The sequence below is a fragment of the Bombina bombina genome, chromosome 2 (genome assembly GCF_027579735.1).
Source record: "Bombina bombina isolate aBomBom1 chromosome 2, aBomBom1.pri, whole genome shotgun sequence".
Lineage (NCBI taxonomy): Eukaryota > Metazoa > Chordata > Amphibia > Anura > Bombinatoridae > Bombina > Bombina bombina.
The window spans coordinates 206,395,542-206,416,174 of record NC_069500.1 but is presented as its reverse complement, the minus strand read 5'-3'; the positions used below and the strand labels follow the sequence as shown (position 1 = coordinate 206,416,174).

General features: G+C 42.0%; 1 protein-coding gene across 1 annotated transcript in view; it reads left to right on the top strand.

The window, feature by feature from the left end:
• The window catches only part of DHFR (dihydrofolate reductase), a 217,883-nt gene that overhangs the window by 19,360 nt on the left and 177,890 nt on the right, over positions 1–20,633 (top strand). Inside the window, exon 2 of the mRNA XM_053701458.1 lies at positions 2,391–2,440. Coding sequence (XP_053557433.1) covers positions 2,391–2,440 — 50 coding nt within the window. The remainder of the gene's footprint in view (positions 1–2,390; positions 2,441–20,633) is intronic.

The following is a 20,633-nucleotide window of genomic DNA, read 5'->3' as shown; positions in this document are numbered from 1 at the left end:
CTCTTCCAGGGCCTCAAACCAGAATGCCGCCGCAGCAGTGACAGGCGCAATGCATGCAAGGGGCTGTAAAATAAAACCTTGTTGAATAAACATTTTCTTAAGGTAACCCTCTAATTTTTTTATCCATTGGATCTGAAAAAGCACAACTGTCCTAAACCGGGATAGTGGTACGCTTTGCTAAAGTAGAAACTGCTCCCTCCACCTTAGGGACAGTCTGCCATAAGTCCCGTGTAGTGGCATCTATTGGAAACATTTTTCTAAATATAGGAGGTGGGGAAAAGGGCACACCGGGCCTATCCCACTCCTTACTAATAATTTCTGTAAGCCTTTTAGGGATTGGAAAAACATCAGAACTCACTGGCACTGCATAGTATTTATCCAGCCTACACAATTTCTCTGGCACTGCAATTGTGTCACAGTCATTCAGAGCAGCTAATACCTGCCAAGCAATACACGGAGGTTCTCAAGCTTAAATTTAAAATTAGAAATCTCTGAATCGGGTTTCCCCGAATCAGAGACGTCACCCACAGACTGAAGCTCTCCGTCCTCAGGTTCTGCATATTGTGACGCAGTATCAGACATGGCTCTTACAGCATCTACGCGCTCTGTATCTCATCTAACCCCAGAGCTATCGCGCTTGCCTCTCAATTCAGGCAATCTGGATAATACCTCTGACAGGGTATTATTCATGATTGCAGCCATGTCCTGCAAAGTAATCGCTATGGGCGTCCCTGATGTACTTGGCGCCATATTAGCGTGCGTCCCTTGAGCGGGAGGCGAAGGGTCCGACATGTGGGGAGAGTTAGTCGGCATAACTTCCCCCTCGACAGACCCCTCTGGTGACAATTCTTTTATAGATAAAGACTGATCTTTACTGTTTAAGGTGAAATCACTACATTTAGTACACATTCTCCTAGGGGGCTCCACCATGGCTTTCAAACATAATGAACAAGTATCCTCTGTTTCAGACATGTTTGTACAGACTAGCAATGAGACTAGCAAGTTTGGAAAACACTTTAAAGCAAGTTAACAAGCAATATAAAAAAAACGTTACTGTGCTTTTAAGAGAAACAAATGTTGACAAAATTTGAAATAACAGTGAAAAAAGGCAGTTACACTAACAAAATTTTTACAGTGTATGTAACAAGTCAGCAGAGCATTGCACCCACTTGCAAATGGATGATTAACCCCTTAATAACAAAAACAGAATAATAAATGACAAAAACGTTTTTTAAACAGTCACAACAACTGCCACAGTCTACTGTGATTGTTACCCTCCTCAAACACGACTTTGAAGCCTTTTGAGCCCTTCAGAGATGTCCTGTATCATGCAGAGGGAAGCTGAATGTCTCTGTCAGTATTTTTAGCTGCACAGAAAAGCACTAAAATAGGCCCTTCCCACTCATATTACAACAGTGGAAAGCTTCAGGAAACTGTCTCTAGGCAGAAATCAAACCAGCCATGTGGAAAAAACTAGGCCCCAATAAGTTTTGTCACCAAACATATATAAAAACGATTAACATGCCAGCAAACGTTTTATATTACATTTTTATATGAGTATGCATCTCTATTAATAAGCCTGATACCAGTAGCTATCACTGCATTTAAGGCTTTACTTACATTAATCCGGTATAAGCAGCATTTTCTAGCAAATTCCATCCCTAGAAAAATATTAACTGCACATACCTTTATTGCAGGAAAACCTGCACGCCATTCCCTCTCTGAAGTTACCTCACTCCTCAGAATATGTGAGAACAGCCATGGATCTTAGTTACTTCTGCTAAGATCATAGAAAATGCAGGCAGATTCTTCTTCTAAATACTGAGATAAACAGCACACTCCGGTACCATTTAAAAATAACAAACTTATGATTGAAGAAATAAACTAAGTATAAAACACCACACTCCTCTTACGACATCCATCTTGGTTGAGGCTTGCAAGAGAATGACTGGATATGGCAGTTAGGGGAGGAGCTATATAGCAGCTCTGCTGTGGGTGATCCTCTTGCAACTTCCTGTTGGGAAGGAGAATATCCCATAAGTAATGGATGATCTGTGGACTGGATACACTTAACTAGAGAAATAATATTTCTATAACAGTGTTGGTTATGCAAAACTGGGGTAAGGTAAATAAAGGGATTGTCTATCTTTTTAAACAATAACATTTTTGATGTTGACTGTCCCTTTAAGCTTGCCAGAAAGGGTTGGTGAGCCTACACCTTGCTGTAACCATCTTTCCCCTGCTGCCACCACAAGGAATTAGGGCTGCATGTCAGTACCCAGAACCTCTCTTTCTAGGTACCCAGTATTTGCAAGGTTCACAGGTTTGTAGTGATTTTACTGTTATACCATCAAACCCACTTATTTTTTTTTAATCTAATCTTATTTCAGGAATGAATTTAAACATTTTCAACGGCTGACCATGACAACTACAGTAAAAGGTAATTAATTGTCTTTTGGATTGCTTTGTATTTTCTTGTTACAATTATTAGAGATACATTATGCACAAAATTGTTTAGGCTACTAATACAGAAACGCTATTGCCATATAAAGCTTATTATTCGTATAGGGAATGTTAGCTGCCATGATCCTCGTTTTGTTAATAATCTCTGCAAGGCTTTTTTACCTTGATCTCTTACATGATTTTAAAATATGTTTTGTAGAAAGAATTGTAATGGTTGTATCCTGGATTAGTGGTAGATAAAAAGGATTAACAATCTGGAAACCCTAAATTAAAACTCAAATTCCAGGCACTGGATCACCATGACAACTGAAATGCTGCCTTTTGTTCTAAAGTGCTTTTAACAAATGCTTTCATTTTTGTAATGTGTGGTGTTATGACCCCATGCACAATTGCAGAGAACAAGGTTTGAATTTAAAGGAACAGTTAACTTTCACAAGTCTGATAAAGCATGATCTTTTAAACAACTTTCTAATTTGCTTAGTTCATTTAGCTCTCCTCTATTTATGATTTATTAAAATCATGATCACTTCAAAAAAATGTGTGTCTCTTCCTCTAACACAACAACTGCAGCCTAGCTGTCTGCAGGTGCCATGCACTTCAGTCATATACCCAGGCAAGGAGACAGACAAGAGGGTGGAGTAGGCAATCATCTGTCACTGCTTCCCTTAACCTCAATCCCTTTCTTTATCTTTTCAAGCTCATGCTATCTGCCTCTTCTCCCATGTAGCTCTCTGTTATCTCTCATCCTGGTCCTGCATCACAATTTTTGAAGCCTGGCTCCCAAATTTACGCTCTCATAATGTCATTTTCCTCATCTTAGGGTACTTCTCTATACCCTTTGAGAATCTTAATATGCCTGCATCCTCTAAACGTCTCTTATCTTGGCTTCTCTCAGTAGAACACCTCTCCAACCCACTCTGAAGGCAACTTAAAGGGACATGAATCAAAAATGATAAAGAATACAATTTTATAAAAAGTTTCTAATTTACTTCTATTATCACATATGCTTCGTTCACATGTTTATTCTTTGTTGAAGAGATACCTAGATAGGTAGCGTGCACATGCCTGAGGCACCACATGACAGGAAATAGTGTTTCCATCTAGTGATCTTGCTAATGTATTTCATTGTTGCAAAACTGCTGCCATATAGTTCTGCAGACACACGCACACTCATGAGCCTATCTACCTGCTTTTCAACAAAGGATAACAAGAAGACAAAGAAAATGTGATTATAGAAGTAAATTGTAATATCTAATTCATGAAAGTAAATGTTTGGGTTTCATCTCCATTTAATTGACCCAGTATACTAACTTCCTCTCACTGACCACCATCTACTAACCTCTTATGCTAACTGAAGCATGGTTGGAGGTTAAACGTTAATCTAGCCCCCGCTATAGAAGGGGCTTAAGCAGACAATCTATTACACTGAACAGCTGTGCTAAAGGTAACTGTACAAGCAAGGACTTTAGAATTACAGATTGAGTATTAGCTAGATGGCTTTAATCTCATAATCTGACATCCCACATATTAACAGGTCCTCTTGTTATAGTGTTATTTCTGAATTTATTAATAGCCGGCTACAAAAGATATCGTTTGTATCTGACTGCTTGATATTTTACAAACCAATTACAATGTTTCACATCTATATACATGATTCTCAGAATTATTATTTACACACCTATGCTAAATATTAATATCTAGAGAGTTTAAGTGTTTATAAACTTGTATGATTGAATAGTTATAGCAATAAAGATAAAGTATGAATGGTTAAAAAATTGTTCCTGTATAATTCAGTAAAAAAATTTCCTATATAATTGATGGGGTAACGCACTTTTTTTTTTTTTTTTTTTTTGTTAGACTTTATAACTCATTTATTTATGAGTCTCCTTAGTGCTATATTGTCCCCCTAACAGGTGCTTGTTGAGTACAAAAATATTTGGCACCTATAGGTACTTACCATTAGTACTACTTTACCCACTATCTTGTTACATTTCAGTCTTGCCTGGAAAGTCCTTCGTCAAATTTCTCATAATTTTTTACTTTATTTGGAAAATGTAATGGAAGCTCTTTACTTCAACTCATTATACTGTTATGTATGGCCCAGCCTAGCACTTCCTTTCTTTTATCTGCCTTTTATTATACTCTTTTTCTTTCATGTAAGTGGCAAGAGTCCATGAGCTAGTGACGTATGGGATATACATTCCTACCAGGAGGGGGCAAAGTTTCCCAAACCTCCAAAATGCCTATAAATACGCCTCCCACCTCACTCATACCTTTTAGTTTTACAAACTTTGCCTTTGTTGGAGGTGGTGAAGCTTGATTTTCTTCTGTGAAAGGTGCTTCTAAGCATTTTGAAGCCCGATTCCTCTCAAAGTACAGTGTTTGTCTGAGGGATGTGAAGGGAGTATTGCTTAATGCCATGTTTTCACCTATGGGAAATCTATTCTAAGGCTCTCTGTAAATTTGTTGTGGAGATTCATCTGCTGCCTCCCTTTACAGATCGACAATATACTCTTCTACCATTACCTCTGCTGATATGTTTCAGTACTGGTTTGGCTGTCTGCTATATGTGGAAGGGGGTCTTCCGGTAAGTATATATTATTTTTTAAGACACACTCAGCTATGTTTGGCACTTTATATTTTAAAGTTTTAATATATATTGCATATATTTTCCATGAGTCAGGTCTATCTTTATTTCCTTTTGCAGTCTAACAGTTTCAGCTAGGAAATTATGTTTTTGGGAGAAATTTAGTCTTTTTTTTTTTTCTTACCTGGGGTTCCATCTTGTTGTAACTTTTGACTTGTTTTTTCAAATTTTTGCGGGCAAATTAGGCTCGCGATGGTGCAAAATACTTCTATTTTATTGCTTCGTTCTTGGCGCGAATATTTTTGGCGCAGAGGTTGCGTTTGTTATTACGCAAGTCGTGTCATTTCATGTTAACTTTGGCGCCAAACTTTTTTTTTTTCTCTGCATTTGCGTCATCTTTGTTTGTGTCATTATTGGCGCCAAAAATTTGTTATATTAAGTCTCTCCCTCTTTTGCTCTCTGCTCTCATTTGTTTAGAGGGCTATGATCGTTTTTTGTTTTTTTTTGTATTTTAGCATAAGCATTTTCCTTTTTAATATGGGAAGAGTCCACAGCTGCATTCCTTACTTGTGGGAAATACTGAACCTGGCCACCAGGCGGAGGCAAAGACACCCCAGCCAAAGGCTTAAATACCTCTCCCACTTCCTCATAACCCCAGTCATTCTTTGCCTTTCGTCACAGGAGGTTGGCAGAGAAGTGTTAGAAGATTTTGGAGTAGTCTCCTATGGAGGGTAGTACTCTTCGAGATGGGACTGGAGTTTTAAGTAGTCCTGTCAGCCTTTCAGCGAGAGCATTGAGGAATGTTAGGGTCCAGAGATGCAGCGTGAGTCTTTCTGCGAAACCATCCCGACTCATATTAACAGCTTCATAAGCAATCGGTGTTGACTAGTTTCGCTGCCTGCTTTCTCTCAAGTCAATGTCAGAAGCAACGCTATCATCTGTCACACTTAAAGGGCCGTGCTACTGTTGCACTGCATAGATTCTGGTAAGATCTTTTCATTTTTTATATATGTATGTTAACCCAAGAAGACAGGGTCACAGTGGGACTCCTTTTATCTGTTTAGAATCAAGGGTTAATATCTCCTAAAGGGGAATTATTGAACAGTGAGGCATAATCTTATGTTTGATTTTATGCTGCTTTTATGTGTGAGATGTTTTGGGCTTATAGGCTGTTATGGAATATACAGGTTTCACTTTGAGAGTTGTGCAGCTTACAAGCTTGGAGCACTTTCTCTCTTAGCAAGGACGGTCCTGCATTGTGCACCATGTGATTCATTACCTCTTTCCTGACCGGGTGTTTATCAGAGAGGTGCCATAAATCTCTGTACTGTCTAGGTCATAGGAGGTGGTGGTTGCCCCAGCCATTGTGGTATAAGGTGCCGCTTTTTAAAATAAAATAAGTTTGTTTTATTTTTATAGTTCTCCGGTTATTGCTCTAGCGATGGAGGATTCTGTTACTTTAGAGGGTACTGCCTCTATTCCTAAGGGGTAATTCCTGTTTATATTTATATATAAAAAAAGTTTTTTTTATAAAATATGAGGAAAGAATGGAAAAAAACACACTTTCTCCAACATAGGTGTGTCCGGTCCACGGCGTCATCCTTACTTGTGGGATATTCTCTTCCCCAACAGGAAATGGCAAAGAGCCCAGCAAAGCTGGTCACATGATCCCTCCTAGGCTCCGCCTTCCCCAGTCATTCTCTTTGCCGTTGCACAGGCAACATCTCCACGGAGATGGCTCAGAGTTTTTTGGTGTTTAAATGTAGTTTTTATTCTTCTATCAAGAGTTTGTTATTTTAAAATAGTGCTGGTATGTACTATTTACTCTGAAACAGAAAAGAGATGAAGATTTCTGTTTGTAAGAGGAAAATGATTTTAGCAACCGTTACTAAAATCGATGGCTGTTTTCACACAGGACTGTTGAGATGAATTAACTTCAGTTGGGGGAAACAGTGTGCAGACTTTGCTGCTTGAAGTATGACACATTTCTAACAAGACTTGGTAATGCTGGAAGCTGTAATTTTCCCTATGGGATCCGGTAAGCCATTTTCTTTATAAGAACAAAGGGCTTCACAAGGGCTTTAAAGACTGGTAGACATTTTTCTGGGCTAAAACGATTACTTTATAAGCATTTTTAATAGATTATAGCTTTGAGGAGTTATTTTAATCTTGGGAATTATGTTAAAAAAACGGCAGGCACTGTATTGGACACCTTTTTCACTGGGGGCCTTTTCTAATCATAGGCAGAGCCTCATTTTCGCGCCACTAATGCGCAGTTGTTTTTGGGAAGCAAGGCATGCAGATGCATGTGTGAGGAGCTCAGATACACAGAAAAAGTTTACTGAAGGCGTCATTTGGTATCGTATTCCCCTCTGGGCTTGGTTGGGTCTCAGCAAAGCAGATACCAGGGACTGTATAGGGGTTAAATGTAAAAACGGCTCCGGTTCCGTTATTTTAAGAGTTAAAGCTTTCAAATTTGGTGTGCAATACATTTAAGGCTTTAAGACACTGTGGTGAAATTTTGGTGAATTTTGAACAATTCCTTCATACTTTTTTTCATATTCAGTAATAAAGTGTGTTCAGTTTAAAATTTAAAGTGACAGTAACGGTTTTATTTTAAAACGTTTTTTGTGCTTTGTTATCAAGTTTATGCCTGCTTAACATGTCTGAACTATCAGACTATGTTCTGTATGTGGGGAAGCCAAGGTTCCTTCTCATTTAAATAGATGTGATGTATGTGACAAACAATTTAGGGAAAATGATGCCCAAGATGATTCCTCAAGTGAGGGGAGTAAGCATGGTACTGCATCATCCCCTCCTGTGTCTACGCCAGTCTTGCCCACACAGGAGGCCCCTAGTACATCTAGTGCGCCAATACTTCTTACTATGCAACAATTAACGGCTATAATGGATAATTCTATTAAAAACATTTTAGCCAAAATGCCCACTTATCAGCGTAAGCGCGACTGCTCTGTTTTAGATACTGAAGAGCATGAGGACGCTGATGATAATGGTTCTGACATGCCCTTACACCAGTCTGAAGGGGCCAGGGAGGTTTTGTCTGAGGGAGAAATTTCAGATTCAGGAAAAATTTCTCATCAAGCTGAACCTGATGTTATTACATTCAAATTTAAATTGGAACATCTCCGCGCTCTGCTTAAGGAGGTGTTATCTACTCTGGATGATTGTGACAATTTGGTCATTCCAGAGAAATTATGTAAGATGGACAAGTTCCTAGAGGTCCCGGTGCCCCCCGAAGCTTTTCCTATACCCAAACGGGTGGCGGACATTGTAAATAAAGAATGGGAAAGGCCCGGCATACCTTTTGTCCCTCCCCCTATATTTAAGAAATTGTTTCCTATGGTCGACCCCAGAAAGGACTTATCGCAGACAGTCCCCAAGGTCGAGGGGGCGGTTTCTACTCTAAACAAACGCACTACTATCCCTATAGAAGATAGTTGTGCTTTCAAAGATCCTATGGATAAAAAATTAGAGGGTTTGCTTAAAAAGATGTTTGTTCAGCAAGGTTACCTTCTACAACCAATTTCATGCATTGTTCCTGTCACTACAGCAGCGTGTTTCTGGTTCGATGAACTAGAAAAGTCGCTCAATAAAGAATCTTCTTATGAGGAGGTTATGGACAGAGTTCAAGCTCTTAAATTGGCTAACTCTTTTACTTTGGACGCCACTTTGCAATTAGCTAGATTAGCGGCGAAAAATTCAGGTTTTGCTATTGTGGCGCGCAGAGCGCTTTGGCTAAAGTCTTGGTCAGCGGATGCGTCCTCCAAGAACAAATTGCTTAACATACCTTTCAAGGGGAAAACGCTGTTTGGCCCTGATTTGAAAGAGATTATTTCAGATATCACTGGGGGAAAGGGCCACGCCCTTCCTCAGGATAGGTCTTTTAAGGCTAAAAATAAACCAAATTTTCGTCCCTTTCGTAGAAACGGACCAGCCTCAAATTCTACATCCTCTAAGCAAGAGGGTAATACTTCTCAAACCAAGCCAGCCTGGAGGCCAATGCAAGGCTGGAACAAAGGTAAGCAGGCCAAGAAACCTGCCACTGCTACCAAGACAGCATGAGATGTTGGCCCCCGATCCGGGACCGGATCTGGTGGGGGGCAGACTTTCTCTCTTCGCTCAGGCTTGGGCAAGAGATGTTCTGGATCCTTGGGCACTAGAAATAGTATCCCAAGGTTATCTTCTGGAATTCAAGGAGCTACCCCCAAGGGGAAGGTTCCACAGGTCTCAATTGTCTTCAGACCACATAAAAAGACAGGCATTCTTACATTGTGTAGAAGACCTGTTACAAATGGGAGTGATTCATCCTGTTCCGTTAGGAGAACAAGGGATGGGATTCTACTCCAATCTGTTCATAGTTCCCAAAAAAGAGGGAACATTCAGACCAATCTTAGATCTCAAGATCCTAAACAAATTTCTCAGGGTTCCATCGTTCAAAATGGAAACCATTCGGACAATTCTTCCTACCATCCAGGAAGGTCAATTCATGACCACGGTGGATTTAAAGGATGCGTATCTACATATTCCTATCCACAAGGAACATCATCGGTTCCTAAGGTTCGCCTTTCTGGACAAACATTACCAGTTCGTGGCACTTCCATTCGGATTAGCCACTGCTCCAAGGATTTTCACAAAGGTACTAGGGTCCCTTCTAGCGGTGCTAAGACCAAGGGGCATTGCAGTAGTACCTTACTTGGACGACATACTGATTCAAGCGTCGTCTCTGCCACAGGCAAAGGCTCATACGGACATTGTCCTAGCCTTTCTCAGATCTCACGGGTGGAAAGTGAACGTAGAAAAAAGTTCTCTATCCCCGTCAACAAGAGTTCCCTTCTTGGGAACAATATTAGACTCCTTAGAAATGAAGATTTTTCTGACAGTGGCCAGAAAATCAAAACTTCTAAGCTCTTGTCAAGTACTTCATTCTGTTCTTCTTCCTTCCATTGCGCAGTGCATGGAAGTAATAGGTTTGATGGTTGCGGCAATGGACATAGTTCCTTTTGCGCGAATTCATCTAAGACCATTACAACTGTGCATGCTCAGACAGTGGAATGGGGATTATACAGACTTGTCTCCGACGATCCAAGTAGATCAGAGGACCAGAGATTCACTCCGTTGGTGGCTGACCCTGGACAACCTGTCACAAGGGATGAGCTTCCGCAGACCAGAGTGGGTCATTGTCACGACCGACGCCAGTCTGGTGGGCTGGGGCGCGGTCTGGGAACCCCTGAAAGCTCAGGGTCTATGGTCTCGGGAAGAATCTCTTCTCCCGATAAACATTCTGGAACTAAGAGCGATATTCAATGCTCTCAAGGCTTGGCCTCAACTAGCAAAGGCCAAATTCATAAGGTTTCAATCAGACAACATGACGACGGTTGCATATATCAACCATCAGGGGGGAACAAGGAGTTCCCTGGCGATGGAAGAAGTGACCAAAATAATTCGATGGGCGGAGATTCACTCCTGCCACTTGTCTGCAATCCACATCCCAGGAGTGGAAAATTGGGAAGCGGATTTTCTGAGTCGTCAGACATATCATCCGGGGGAGTGGGAACTCCATCCGGAAATCTTTGCCCAAATAACTCAATTATGGGGCATTCCAGACATGGATCTGATGGCGTCTCGTCAGAACTTCAAGGTTCCTTGCTACGGGTCCAGATCCAGGGATCCCAAGGCGACTCTAGTGGATGCACTAGTAGCGCCCTGGACCTTCAACCTAGCTTATGTATTCCCACCGTTTCCTCTCATTCCCAGGCTGGTAGCCAGGATCAATCAGGAGAGGGTTTCGGTGATCTTGATAGCTCCTGCGTGGCCACGCAGAACTTGGTATGCAGACCTGGTGAATATGTCATCGGCTCCACCATGGAAGCTACCTTTGAGACAGGACCTTCTTGTTCAAGGTCCGTTCGAACATCCGAATCTGGCCTCACTCCAACTGACTGCTTGGAGATTGAACGCTTGATTTTATCAAAGCGTGGGTTCTCAGATTCTGTCATTGATACTCTTATTCAGGCTAGAAAGCCTGTAACTAGAAAAATTTACCATAAAATATGGAAAAAAATATATCTGTTGGTGCGAATCTAAAGGATTCCCATGGAACAAGATTAAGATTCCTAAGATTCTATCCTTTCTACAAGAGGGTTTGGAGAAAGGATTATCTGCAAGTTCTTTGAAGGGACAGATTTCTGCTTTATCTGTTTTACTTCACAAAAAGCTGGCGGCTGTGCCAGATGTTCAAGCTTTTGTTCAGGCTCTGGTTAGAATCAAGCCTGTTTACAAACCTTTGACTCCTCCTTGGAGTCTCAATTTAGTTCTTTCAGTTCTTCAAGGGGTTCCGTTTGAACCCTTACATTCCGTAGATATTAAGTTATTATCTTGGAAAGTTTTGTTTTTGGTTGCAATTTCTTCTGCCAGAAGAGTTTCAGAGTTATCTGCTCTGCAGTGTTCTCCTCCTTATCTGGTGTTCCATGCAGATAAGGTGGTTTTGCGTACTAAACCTGGTTTTCTTCCGAAAGTTGTTTCTAACAAAAATATTAACCAGGAGATAGTTGTGCCTTCTTTGTGTCCGAATCCAGTTTCAAAGAAGGAACGTTTGTTGCACAATTTGGATGTAGTTCGTGCTCTAAAATTTAGAGGCTACGAAGGATTTCAGACAAACATCTTCCTTGTTTGTTGTTTATTCTGGTAAAAGGAGAGGTCAAAAAGCAACTTCTACCTCTCTCTCTTTTTGGCTTAAAAGCATCATCCGATTGGCTTATGAGACTGCCGGACGGCAGCCTCCTGAAAGAATCACAGCTCACTCCACTAGGGCTGTGGCTTCCACATGGGCCTTCAAGAACGAGGCTTCTGTTGATCAGATATGTAAGGCAGCGACTTGGTCTTCACTGCACACTTTTACCAAATTTTACAAATTTGATACTTTTGCTTCTTCGGAGGCTATTTTTGGGAGAAAGGTTTTGCAAGCCGTGGTGCCTTCCATCTAGGTGACCTGATTTGCTCCCTCCCATCATCCGTGTCCTAAAGCTTTGGTATTGGTTCCCACAAGTAAGGATGACGCCGTGGACCGGACACACCTATGTTGGAGAAAACAGAATTTATGCTTACCTGATAAATTACTTTCTCCAACGGTGTGTCCGGTCCACGGCCCGCCCTGGTTTTTAATCAGGTCTGATGAATTATTTTCTCTAACTACAGTCACCACGGTATCATATGATTTCTCCTATGCATATTCCTCCTTTACGTCGGTCGAATGACTGGGGAAGGCGGAGCCTAGGAGGGATCATGTGACCAGCTTTGCTGGGCTCTTTGCCATTTCCTGTTGGGGAAGAGAATATCCCACAAGTAAGGATGACGCCGTGGACCGGACACACCGTTGGAGAAAGTAATTTATCAGGTAAGCATAAATTCTGTTTTTTCTAACTTTGACCCCCAAAATCTGTTGCACATCTACAACCACCAAAAAAAAAATGCTAAATAGTTTCTAAATTTTGTCATTAGTTTAGAAATACTCAATGTTTACATGTTCTTTGCTTTTTTTTGCAAGTTATAGGTCCATAAATACAAGTAGCACTTTGCTATTTCCAAACCACTTTTTTTCAAAATTGGCGCTAGTTACATTGGAACACTAATCTCTTTCAGGAATCCCTGAATATCCATTGACATGTATATATTTTTTTTTTTTTGGAAGACATCCCAAAGTATTGATCTAGGCCCATTTTGGTATATTTCATGCCACCATTTCACCGCCAAATGCGATGAAATAAAAATGTTTTTTCACTTTTTCACAAACTTTAGGTTTCTCACTGAAATTATTTACAAACAACTTATGCAATTATAGCATAAATGGTTGTAAATGCTTCTCTGGGATCCCCTTTGTTCATAAATAGCAGACATATATGGCTTTGGCTTTGCTTTTTGGTAATTAGTAGGCTGCTAAATGCCACTGCGCACCACACGTGTATTATGCCCAGCTTAAGTGTAGAGATCAGTCTCCCACCTGACACATCCCACCCCCTGATCCCTCCCAAACAGCTCCATTGTCCCCGCCATCTTAAGTAATGGCAGAAAGTCTGCCAGTACTAAAATAAAAAGGTTTTTTTATTTTTTTAGCATATTTACATATGCTGCTGTGTAGGATCCCCCCAAAACAGCTCTCTAACCCTCCCCCTCTGCCTTATTGGGGGCCATCTTGGGTACTGGCAGACCAACCCCCACCCCTTGACTGATTTTTTTATTTATTTTTTAACGTTTATTCCCTCTTTTTGTCCCACTTTTATTAAACATTTTTCTGTAGTATAGCGGTTCCCACCCCCTCCCTGTGCACACACGCGCGTCAGTGTGCATCCCCGGGCCATCCCTGCCCCCTCCACATCACCAGGGCCATTGATGGCTGCCTCCCACACCAGCTCCCGCCCACCAACGAAGAAAGCCACCGATGTCCGGTGCAGAGAGGGCCACAGAGTGGCTCTCTCTGCACCAGATGGTTTAAAAAGGTTATTGCAGGATGCCTCAATATCGAGGCATCACTGCAATAACCGGAAAGCAGCTGGAAGCAAGCAGGATCGCTTCCAGCTGCTTTCCAGACTGAGGACGTGCAGGGTACGTCCTTGGTCGTTAACTGACTCTTTTTTTTGAGGACGTACCCTGCACGTCCTCGGTCGTTAAAGATAGAGCATGCAATTTTAAGCAACTTTCTAATTTACATCTATTTTTCTTCTCTTGCTTTCTTTATTTGAAAAAGAAGGCATCTAAGCTATTTTTTTTTTTTGTTCAGAACCATGGAAAGCACTTGTTTATTGGTGGGTGAATTTATCCACCAATCAGCAAGAATAACCCAGTTTGTTCACCAAAAATGGGCCGGCATCTAAACTTACATTCTTGCATTTCAAATAAAGATACCAAGAGAATGAAGACAATTTGATCATAGGAGTCAATTAGAAACTTGCTTAAAATTGCATGCACTATCTGAATCACAAAAGGAAAAAATTTGGGTTCAGTGTCCCCTTAAATCTCTGATATGGTGTTTAAATTTAGATTACTATCTTATTTTAGCATAGTACATTTTTAGGTTTTCTATTGTAGTTTATCATCTCCTCTTACTGGGGGAAAGGGAGTCTTTTCTGCCCCTAAGATATGAAATCTAAGGGTAATTTTTAAGCTCCCAATTGATTTTTTATTCCCCTAAGGCCTCTGGCTCTAATTTGAGATTTTCTCCAAATTTGAATAAATCCAAGCCTTATAATTAAACTAATTTCAGCCAGTTCAACTGGTGTGTTGTGTTTTTTTTTTTTTTTTGTTTTTTTTTTCCAACACATCTGGACAGTTTCTGTTCAAAATCAGTGGATTCAGAATATTTTTTTTTCTCTGGGTTATCGAATAGGTTTTAGAATAAAAACCTTCCATGGGAAGATTCTTTCCCATGTTACAACAAACCCTGTGAAAGCTCAGGTTTTTCAGAAATATGTTTCAGATTTAGAGTTTTCAGGGGTGATGGTTCCAGTTCCTCTGCAGGAACTGAGTTTGGGTTTCTATTCTAATCTTTTCATTGTCCCAAAGAGAGAATTTGTTCAGACCAATTCTGGATCTGAATTTTTTTTAATCGTTTTGTAATGATGGTGACTATAGGGGCTATTCTGCCTTTCTGTTCAGCAAGGTCACTTTGTGTCCACAATAGACTTACAGGACACCTATTTTCACATTCCAATTCATTCAGACCACTATTGTTTTCTGAGATTCTCTTTTCTAGATAAGCATTACCAATTTGTTGCTCGTCCTTTTGCGCTAGCGACAGCTCAGATTATCTTCAAAGATTCTTGGTGCCCTTCTATCTGTAATCAGAGAGCATGGTATTGCAGTATTTCCTTATTTGGATGATATTTTGGTACTAGCTTTAATTTTTTCATTTAGCCGAATCTCACTTGAAACAACAAGTGTGGTTTCTTCAAGACATGGTTGGAGGATCAATTTACAATAGAGTTTCTTGATTCCTTAGACAAGGGTAACCTTTTTAGGTTTCCAGATAAGATTTAGGGTTTTAGGGATGAATTAAGTTAATTTTAGTTTGTCTAAACCTTCAGTCTCTATTTCCTTCAGTGATTATGTGCATGGAAGTTTTAGGTCTCATGACTGCTGCGTCTCATGACTGCAGGTGTGATCCTCTTTGCTCTTTTTCGTTTGAGGCCTCTATAGCTTTGCATGTTGCACCATAGGTGCAATGATTATTTTCAGATATCACAACTGATATACTTAAATCCCAACACTCTTTTCTCTCTGATTTGGTGGTTGGACTATCACCTTATTGTTCAGGGGGCCTCATTTCTTTGTCCTACCTGCACTGTATTCTCAACAGATGCAAGTTTTTCTGGTGGGGGAGCTGTCTGAGAGTCTCTGACAGTACTAGGGGTTTGGAAACCTCAGGAGGCGAGGTTACCAATCAATATTTTAGAACTCCAGGTTATTTTCAGGGCTCTTCAGGCGTGGCTTCTATTGAGACAACTTTTACATTTGTTTTTAAACCGCCGATATCACAACAGTGGCATATGTCAATCATCAAGGAAGGACTCAGTCCTTCAGTTATGGAGAAAGTATCTCAGATATTTTCTTAGACGGAATCCAACTCTTGTATAATTTCTGCGATTCATATCCCAGGTGTAGACAATTGGGAAGAGGATTATCTCAGCCGTCAGACTTTATATCCGGGGGAGTGCTCTCCATTCAGATGTTTGTTGTTGTTTTTTCATTTTGTACAGATGTGGGGTCTTCCAGAAATAGATCTGATGGTCTCTCATCTTAACAAGAAGCTTTCCATATACCTTTCCAGGTCCAAGAATCCTCGGGCGGAGATGGTGGATACTCTCTAGCAGTTCCTTGGTTTTTACCAACCTGCTTACATTTTTCTGCCTCTGGTTTTTGCTTTTTCCTAGGGTAATCTCCAAGATCATAATGGAACGATCTTATGTCTTTCTGATAGCACCAGCTTGGCCTCTCAGGTTTTGGTATGCGGACCTTGTCAGGATGTCCAGTTGCCAGCCTTGGCCACTTCCTTTAAGGCCAGACCTTCTCTTTCAGGGCCGTTTTTCCATCAGGATCTCAAATCTGTAGATTTGAAGGCATGGAAATTGAACGCTTAAAGGGACACTGAACCAAATTTTTTATTTTGTTATTCAGATAAAGCATGAAATTTTAAGCAACTTTATAATTTACTCATATTGGCAAACGTTCTTCATTCTCTTGGTCTCTTTATTTGAAAATCAAGAATGTAAGTTTAAATGCCGACCCATTTTGGTGAACAACCTGGGTTGTTCTTGCTGATTTGTGGATAAATTCATCCACCAATAAACAAGTGCTGTCCAAGAAAAATTGATAAGTTAGATAGAGCATGCAAGTTTAAGCAACTATCTGAATCGCAGAAGAATAAAATTGGGTTCAGTGTCCCTTTATGTGCTTAGTCATAGAGGTTTCTCTGACCTAGTTATTAGCACTATGATACAGGCTCATAAGTCTGTTTCAAGGAGACTTTATTTTCTGGTTTGGAAAACCTATATTTTCTTCTTAAACGTGAAGAGTCCACAGCTGCATTCATTATTTTTTGGAAATGCAGAACCTGGCCACCAGGAGGAGGCAAAGACACCCCAGCCAAAGGCTTAAATACCTCCCCCACTTCCCTCATCCCCCAGTCATTCTTTGCCTTTCGTCCCAGGAGGTTGGCAGAGAAGTGTCAGAAGTTTGAGGCAGAACTCTTCGAAATGGGATTGGAGGTTTATATAATTCTGTCAGTGAGAGCATGGATGAAAGTTAGTCCGGAGGTGCAGGATGAGTTTTCCTGTGAACCCATCCCGAATCATATTAACAGCTCCTTGGTAATTAGCGTTGACGAGTTTCGCTGCCTACCTTTCTTCACTCAAGTCCATGTCAGAAGCGAGGCTACTATCTGTCACACTTGAAGGGCCGTGTTCCTGTTCCACGGTGTAGATTCCGGTAAGATCATTTCATTTTATTTCGATATGTGAATGTAATGTTAACGAAACATGGTAGGGTGCCAGTGGGACTCCTTTTATCTAAATAAGGAATCATGGGTTAATATCTCCTGAGGGGGGTTATTGAACAGGGGGGTCTTTAGTCATGTTTGTTATATAGTTCTATCTGCTAATGTGTAGCAATACTTAGGCTCATGACTTTTCGGAACATAACATCTTAATGACGCAATCTCTTGAGATTGCACCCCCTTTTTGTGACTGGCATGATGTACCTCGTGGTGGGTACGGTTACGTTGTTTCTCACTTTCTTATGCTGACTGTGTGGCGACAGAGCCTAGCTTGTGGGTTGTCTGGTTCACAGGAGGTGGTGAGTGCCTCAGCCATTGGGGGTGTAAAAAGGGGGGTGCCAGTTAGTGTTTGTCATTTTTGTAATCCCAAGAATTTGGAGGATTCTGATACGGATGTCTCGGATACGGAAAATGCGTCTTGGGATTAATATGAAATGGCCCGGGTAATTAATGCCCATCAGTTATGTTCCGATTGCCCTTCTAGAGTACTCTCTCTTCTCCCAACTCAGGGAGCTTAGAGTGCGTTGAGCCATCCGCCTCCGAGGTTTCCATGTCCCGTGAGGCGTGTGCCCCAGACCCTTTCTCATCTACGGAAGCCGGTGTCCCTATGGCCTTTACTCCTTCTCCGGAGGGTGGCTTGTTTCCTCCATGGGTTACGACACAGTTCCGCATGGCCATTTCTATGGCGCTGACTCATTTATATCTCTCAAGTGAAATATTTCTAAGATACTGTCTGTGTTCTGTTAACCAGGGCCCGTCGGGCGTGGGATCGCCTGATTCAGTTCGGCCTCCTGGGGAAGCGTTTGCCTCTGAGGCTTCAGGGGCCCCTTCCTCTGGGCCAGGGTCTTTTGTTGATCCGACGAGGGATGATTTTGCCTTCTGTTATAGGCACGTCTTTGTCTTCTTTTAAGACATGTTTTGGCGATGTTAGAGGATCCCAGTCCTAGTGGGCCGAGGGATCCAAGGCCTTGGATGCTGGATGGCAAACTGGATATGACGTTTGGGAATTAAGCTAATCTCCTTAACGTCTCAGTTTTATTTTCTCTATGTTTCAGTTCCAGTTCTGAGCTTGGGTGAATGGGGCCTCTGATCGGCTGGTTCTTTTGGCGTTCTCATTCACCTTGGGCGTTCACCCGCGGGTGCTACCTTCCTTTTATTTTGATCAGGATGGATGTGTTTGATTTGTTGTATTAAGCTCATGTCTGATAGATTTCCGTTTTGGAAACATTCTTCTCTTGAACCGATACTTGCGATTTTGTGGTCGCGTGGGCACTTCCACAGAAGTTGCGCACTTTTTGAATAACCGAATTATGTTTTCTAGTTCATTTATCGAACCTTCGGGTCAAATCCTTGAACATTTCTGGAGTGTCCTTATACCAGGCAGGTATTGATCGGACGCTTTTCTGCTGTTACTTGGGTTCATGTCACCCTTGTGGTGCTGATTTAATCCTGTTGGATTCTGAATCTCACTTGGCCTATTGATATGGACTCAGGGCTTGGATCCTATTTCGAAGTATGAGGCCTAGTGTGTACTTACAACACTTCTGAATGGAGGGTTGTGAGTGCTGATCTAAAGTTAGCTTTTTCTGGCTACTTGCCTGGGATACGGATCTGTCTTTCAGACGTCGTCCTGGTTCTTACAGGTCCCTGGGGACTCAGAACTGTAGTTTCCATTCCTTTGGAGCTGGGAGATGTGAATGACCTCTGTGGTCTAGTGTTCAGAGTGGTGAACAGTTTGTGTAGCCTATCACATTATTTTGCGCTGGCGGAGTCTCCTTTCCCGCCTTGGGTGGGTCATCTTGTCTGGAAGCGTGGGCATGTCCTTCTTCCTTTGCTCAGAGTTGCGTTACTCTAAGAGGTGGAGTGCAGGGGTTTCCCTGTCTTCTGTGGGGAGCTGTGAGGCTTCCAGCTTCTACCCTGTTTTTTGGAATCGATCCTGCAAGGATCTCTGGAGGCTGTTGTCTCTTCCATATAGTATCTACCCTTGATCTGACCATGGTCTTCGATGCTCGGGTGGTTTCTGCGACCTCGTTGCAAATCTAGCCTTGGGGCTTAACAGTGAAGAGCCGAGGCTGGTTAGACGGTCGCCCTTCTGGGGTCAGGTAGATGACCATTTATCCTCAATGCTTTGTTGGGGCTTCGTAGAGGGTGGTTTATGTCTAGCTCACTGGGATGGCAAGTAGGACTAGGGTTCACATCCACATTTGGGTACTGGTTGTTACCTTGCCAGCGTGTGTATCACGTGGTTAAGCTTGTCTACAAGATTTTTTTTCTTGCGATCCAGGAGCACTGGGTGCCAAATTCTTAAACTGATCAGGAGTTCTTTCAGACTCTTGGGTTTGAGGCTTTTGCTAGGTCGCCAAGTCTACGGACTTTAGATGGTGCACTCCTAATCATAGGAGGCAGCTTAGTGTTCCTCAGGAAGTTAGATCTTCGATCGATTCCGTTTTTCGAGGACTCTGGCCTAGGACCATGTCTCTCCCTGGATCGGATGTGGATGGTTCTAAGTCTCTCTGACGGGTCCCTACTGGTCTTCTGGCACATTTGATGTTCCTGTAGACTCCAGGTGTCTTTTCAACTGGGTTGGCGATATGGCCGAGGGGTCTTGCTTCTATGGTAGGGGGGTTTCCGTTGCTTTAGTTCCCTTCTCTCCTAGAGTGGGGGGTGGGTTCTTGTGTTCTCCTGATTTGGAGTTACCTCAGTATCTGTGATTACCTGTGGGTCCTTGTTTTTCTTGCCTTGTAGTGGTTTTTCCCTTCTTGTGTTTTCAGAATCCTGGAAAGGGAGATGTGGAGTAGTGACTGGTTCCACTGTTCCTGCAGCAGAAGGCTGGGGTTTGAACCCTGGTAAGACTCCTGTTAATAGTGTTCCTGTTTATGAAAGACAGCAGTGTATGGGGTCTCATACCCGAGCACGAAGTCTGTCCTGACTCATGGTAGCATGCCGTTTTTAGTAGCCATCAGGGGTTTTGCTTCTCGTTGCTCCTTGGAGCCCGGTATTCTGGGGGCTGTTGAGTTTTTCAACGCCTCTTCTGTGGTTTGGGTTCCAACATGGCTGGGGCAGCTTTCCTACCTGGAAGCTGGTCATTGTGAGTTCCTGTTCAGGTGGCTTGGTGTTCTCTTGGAGAACTCTTTGCTAGCTGCTGAGATAGTTGTCCTGTCTCTGTCTGTGCTTGACTAGCCTGCAGGATTTGACTTGATGCAACAGGGAACTCATGGTTTTCTGGAGCACCGTATGGTGCTGTGTCAGGGATATGAGGGTGGCCCTCAGGTCCTCTTTGGATGTTTCCCTGAGTATGGACCTTTTTCATGTCCTTGTTTTTCTAGGGAGTTTGTCTCCCTGGGCGCTGCTATTGTGACAACCTTGGGTTGTTCTATGTTTGTTTGAGCCCATGTGGAATGGATTCTTCTGGGGACCTGTTCTCCCTCTCGGGGGCAGGTAGTGGTCCTTGTCTTTTAGGCCGGGTACTCTTCATGGGAGTCGAGAGCCGTGGGGCTGTCTCATCGGAGGCTGTTTTGT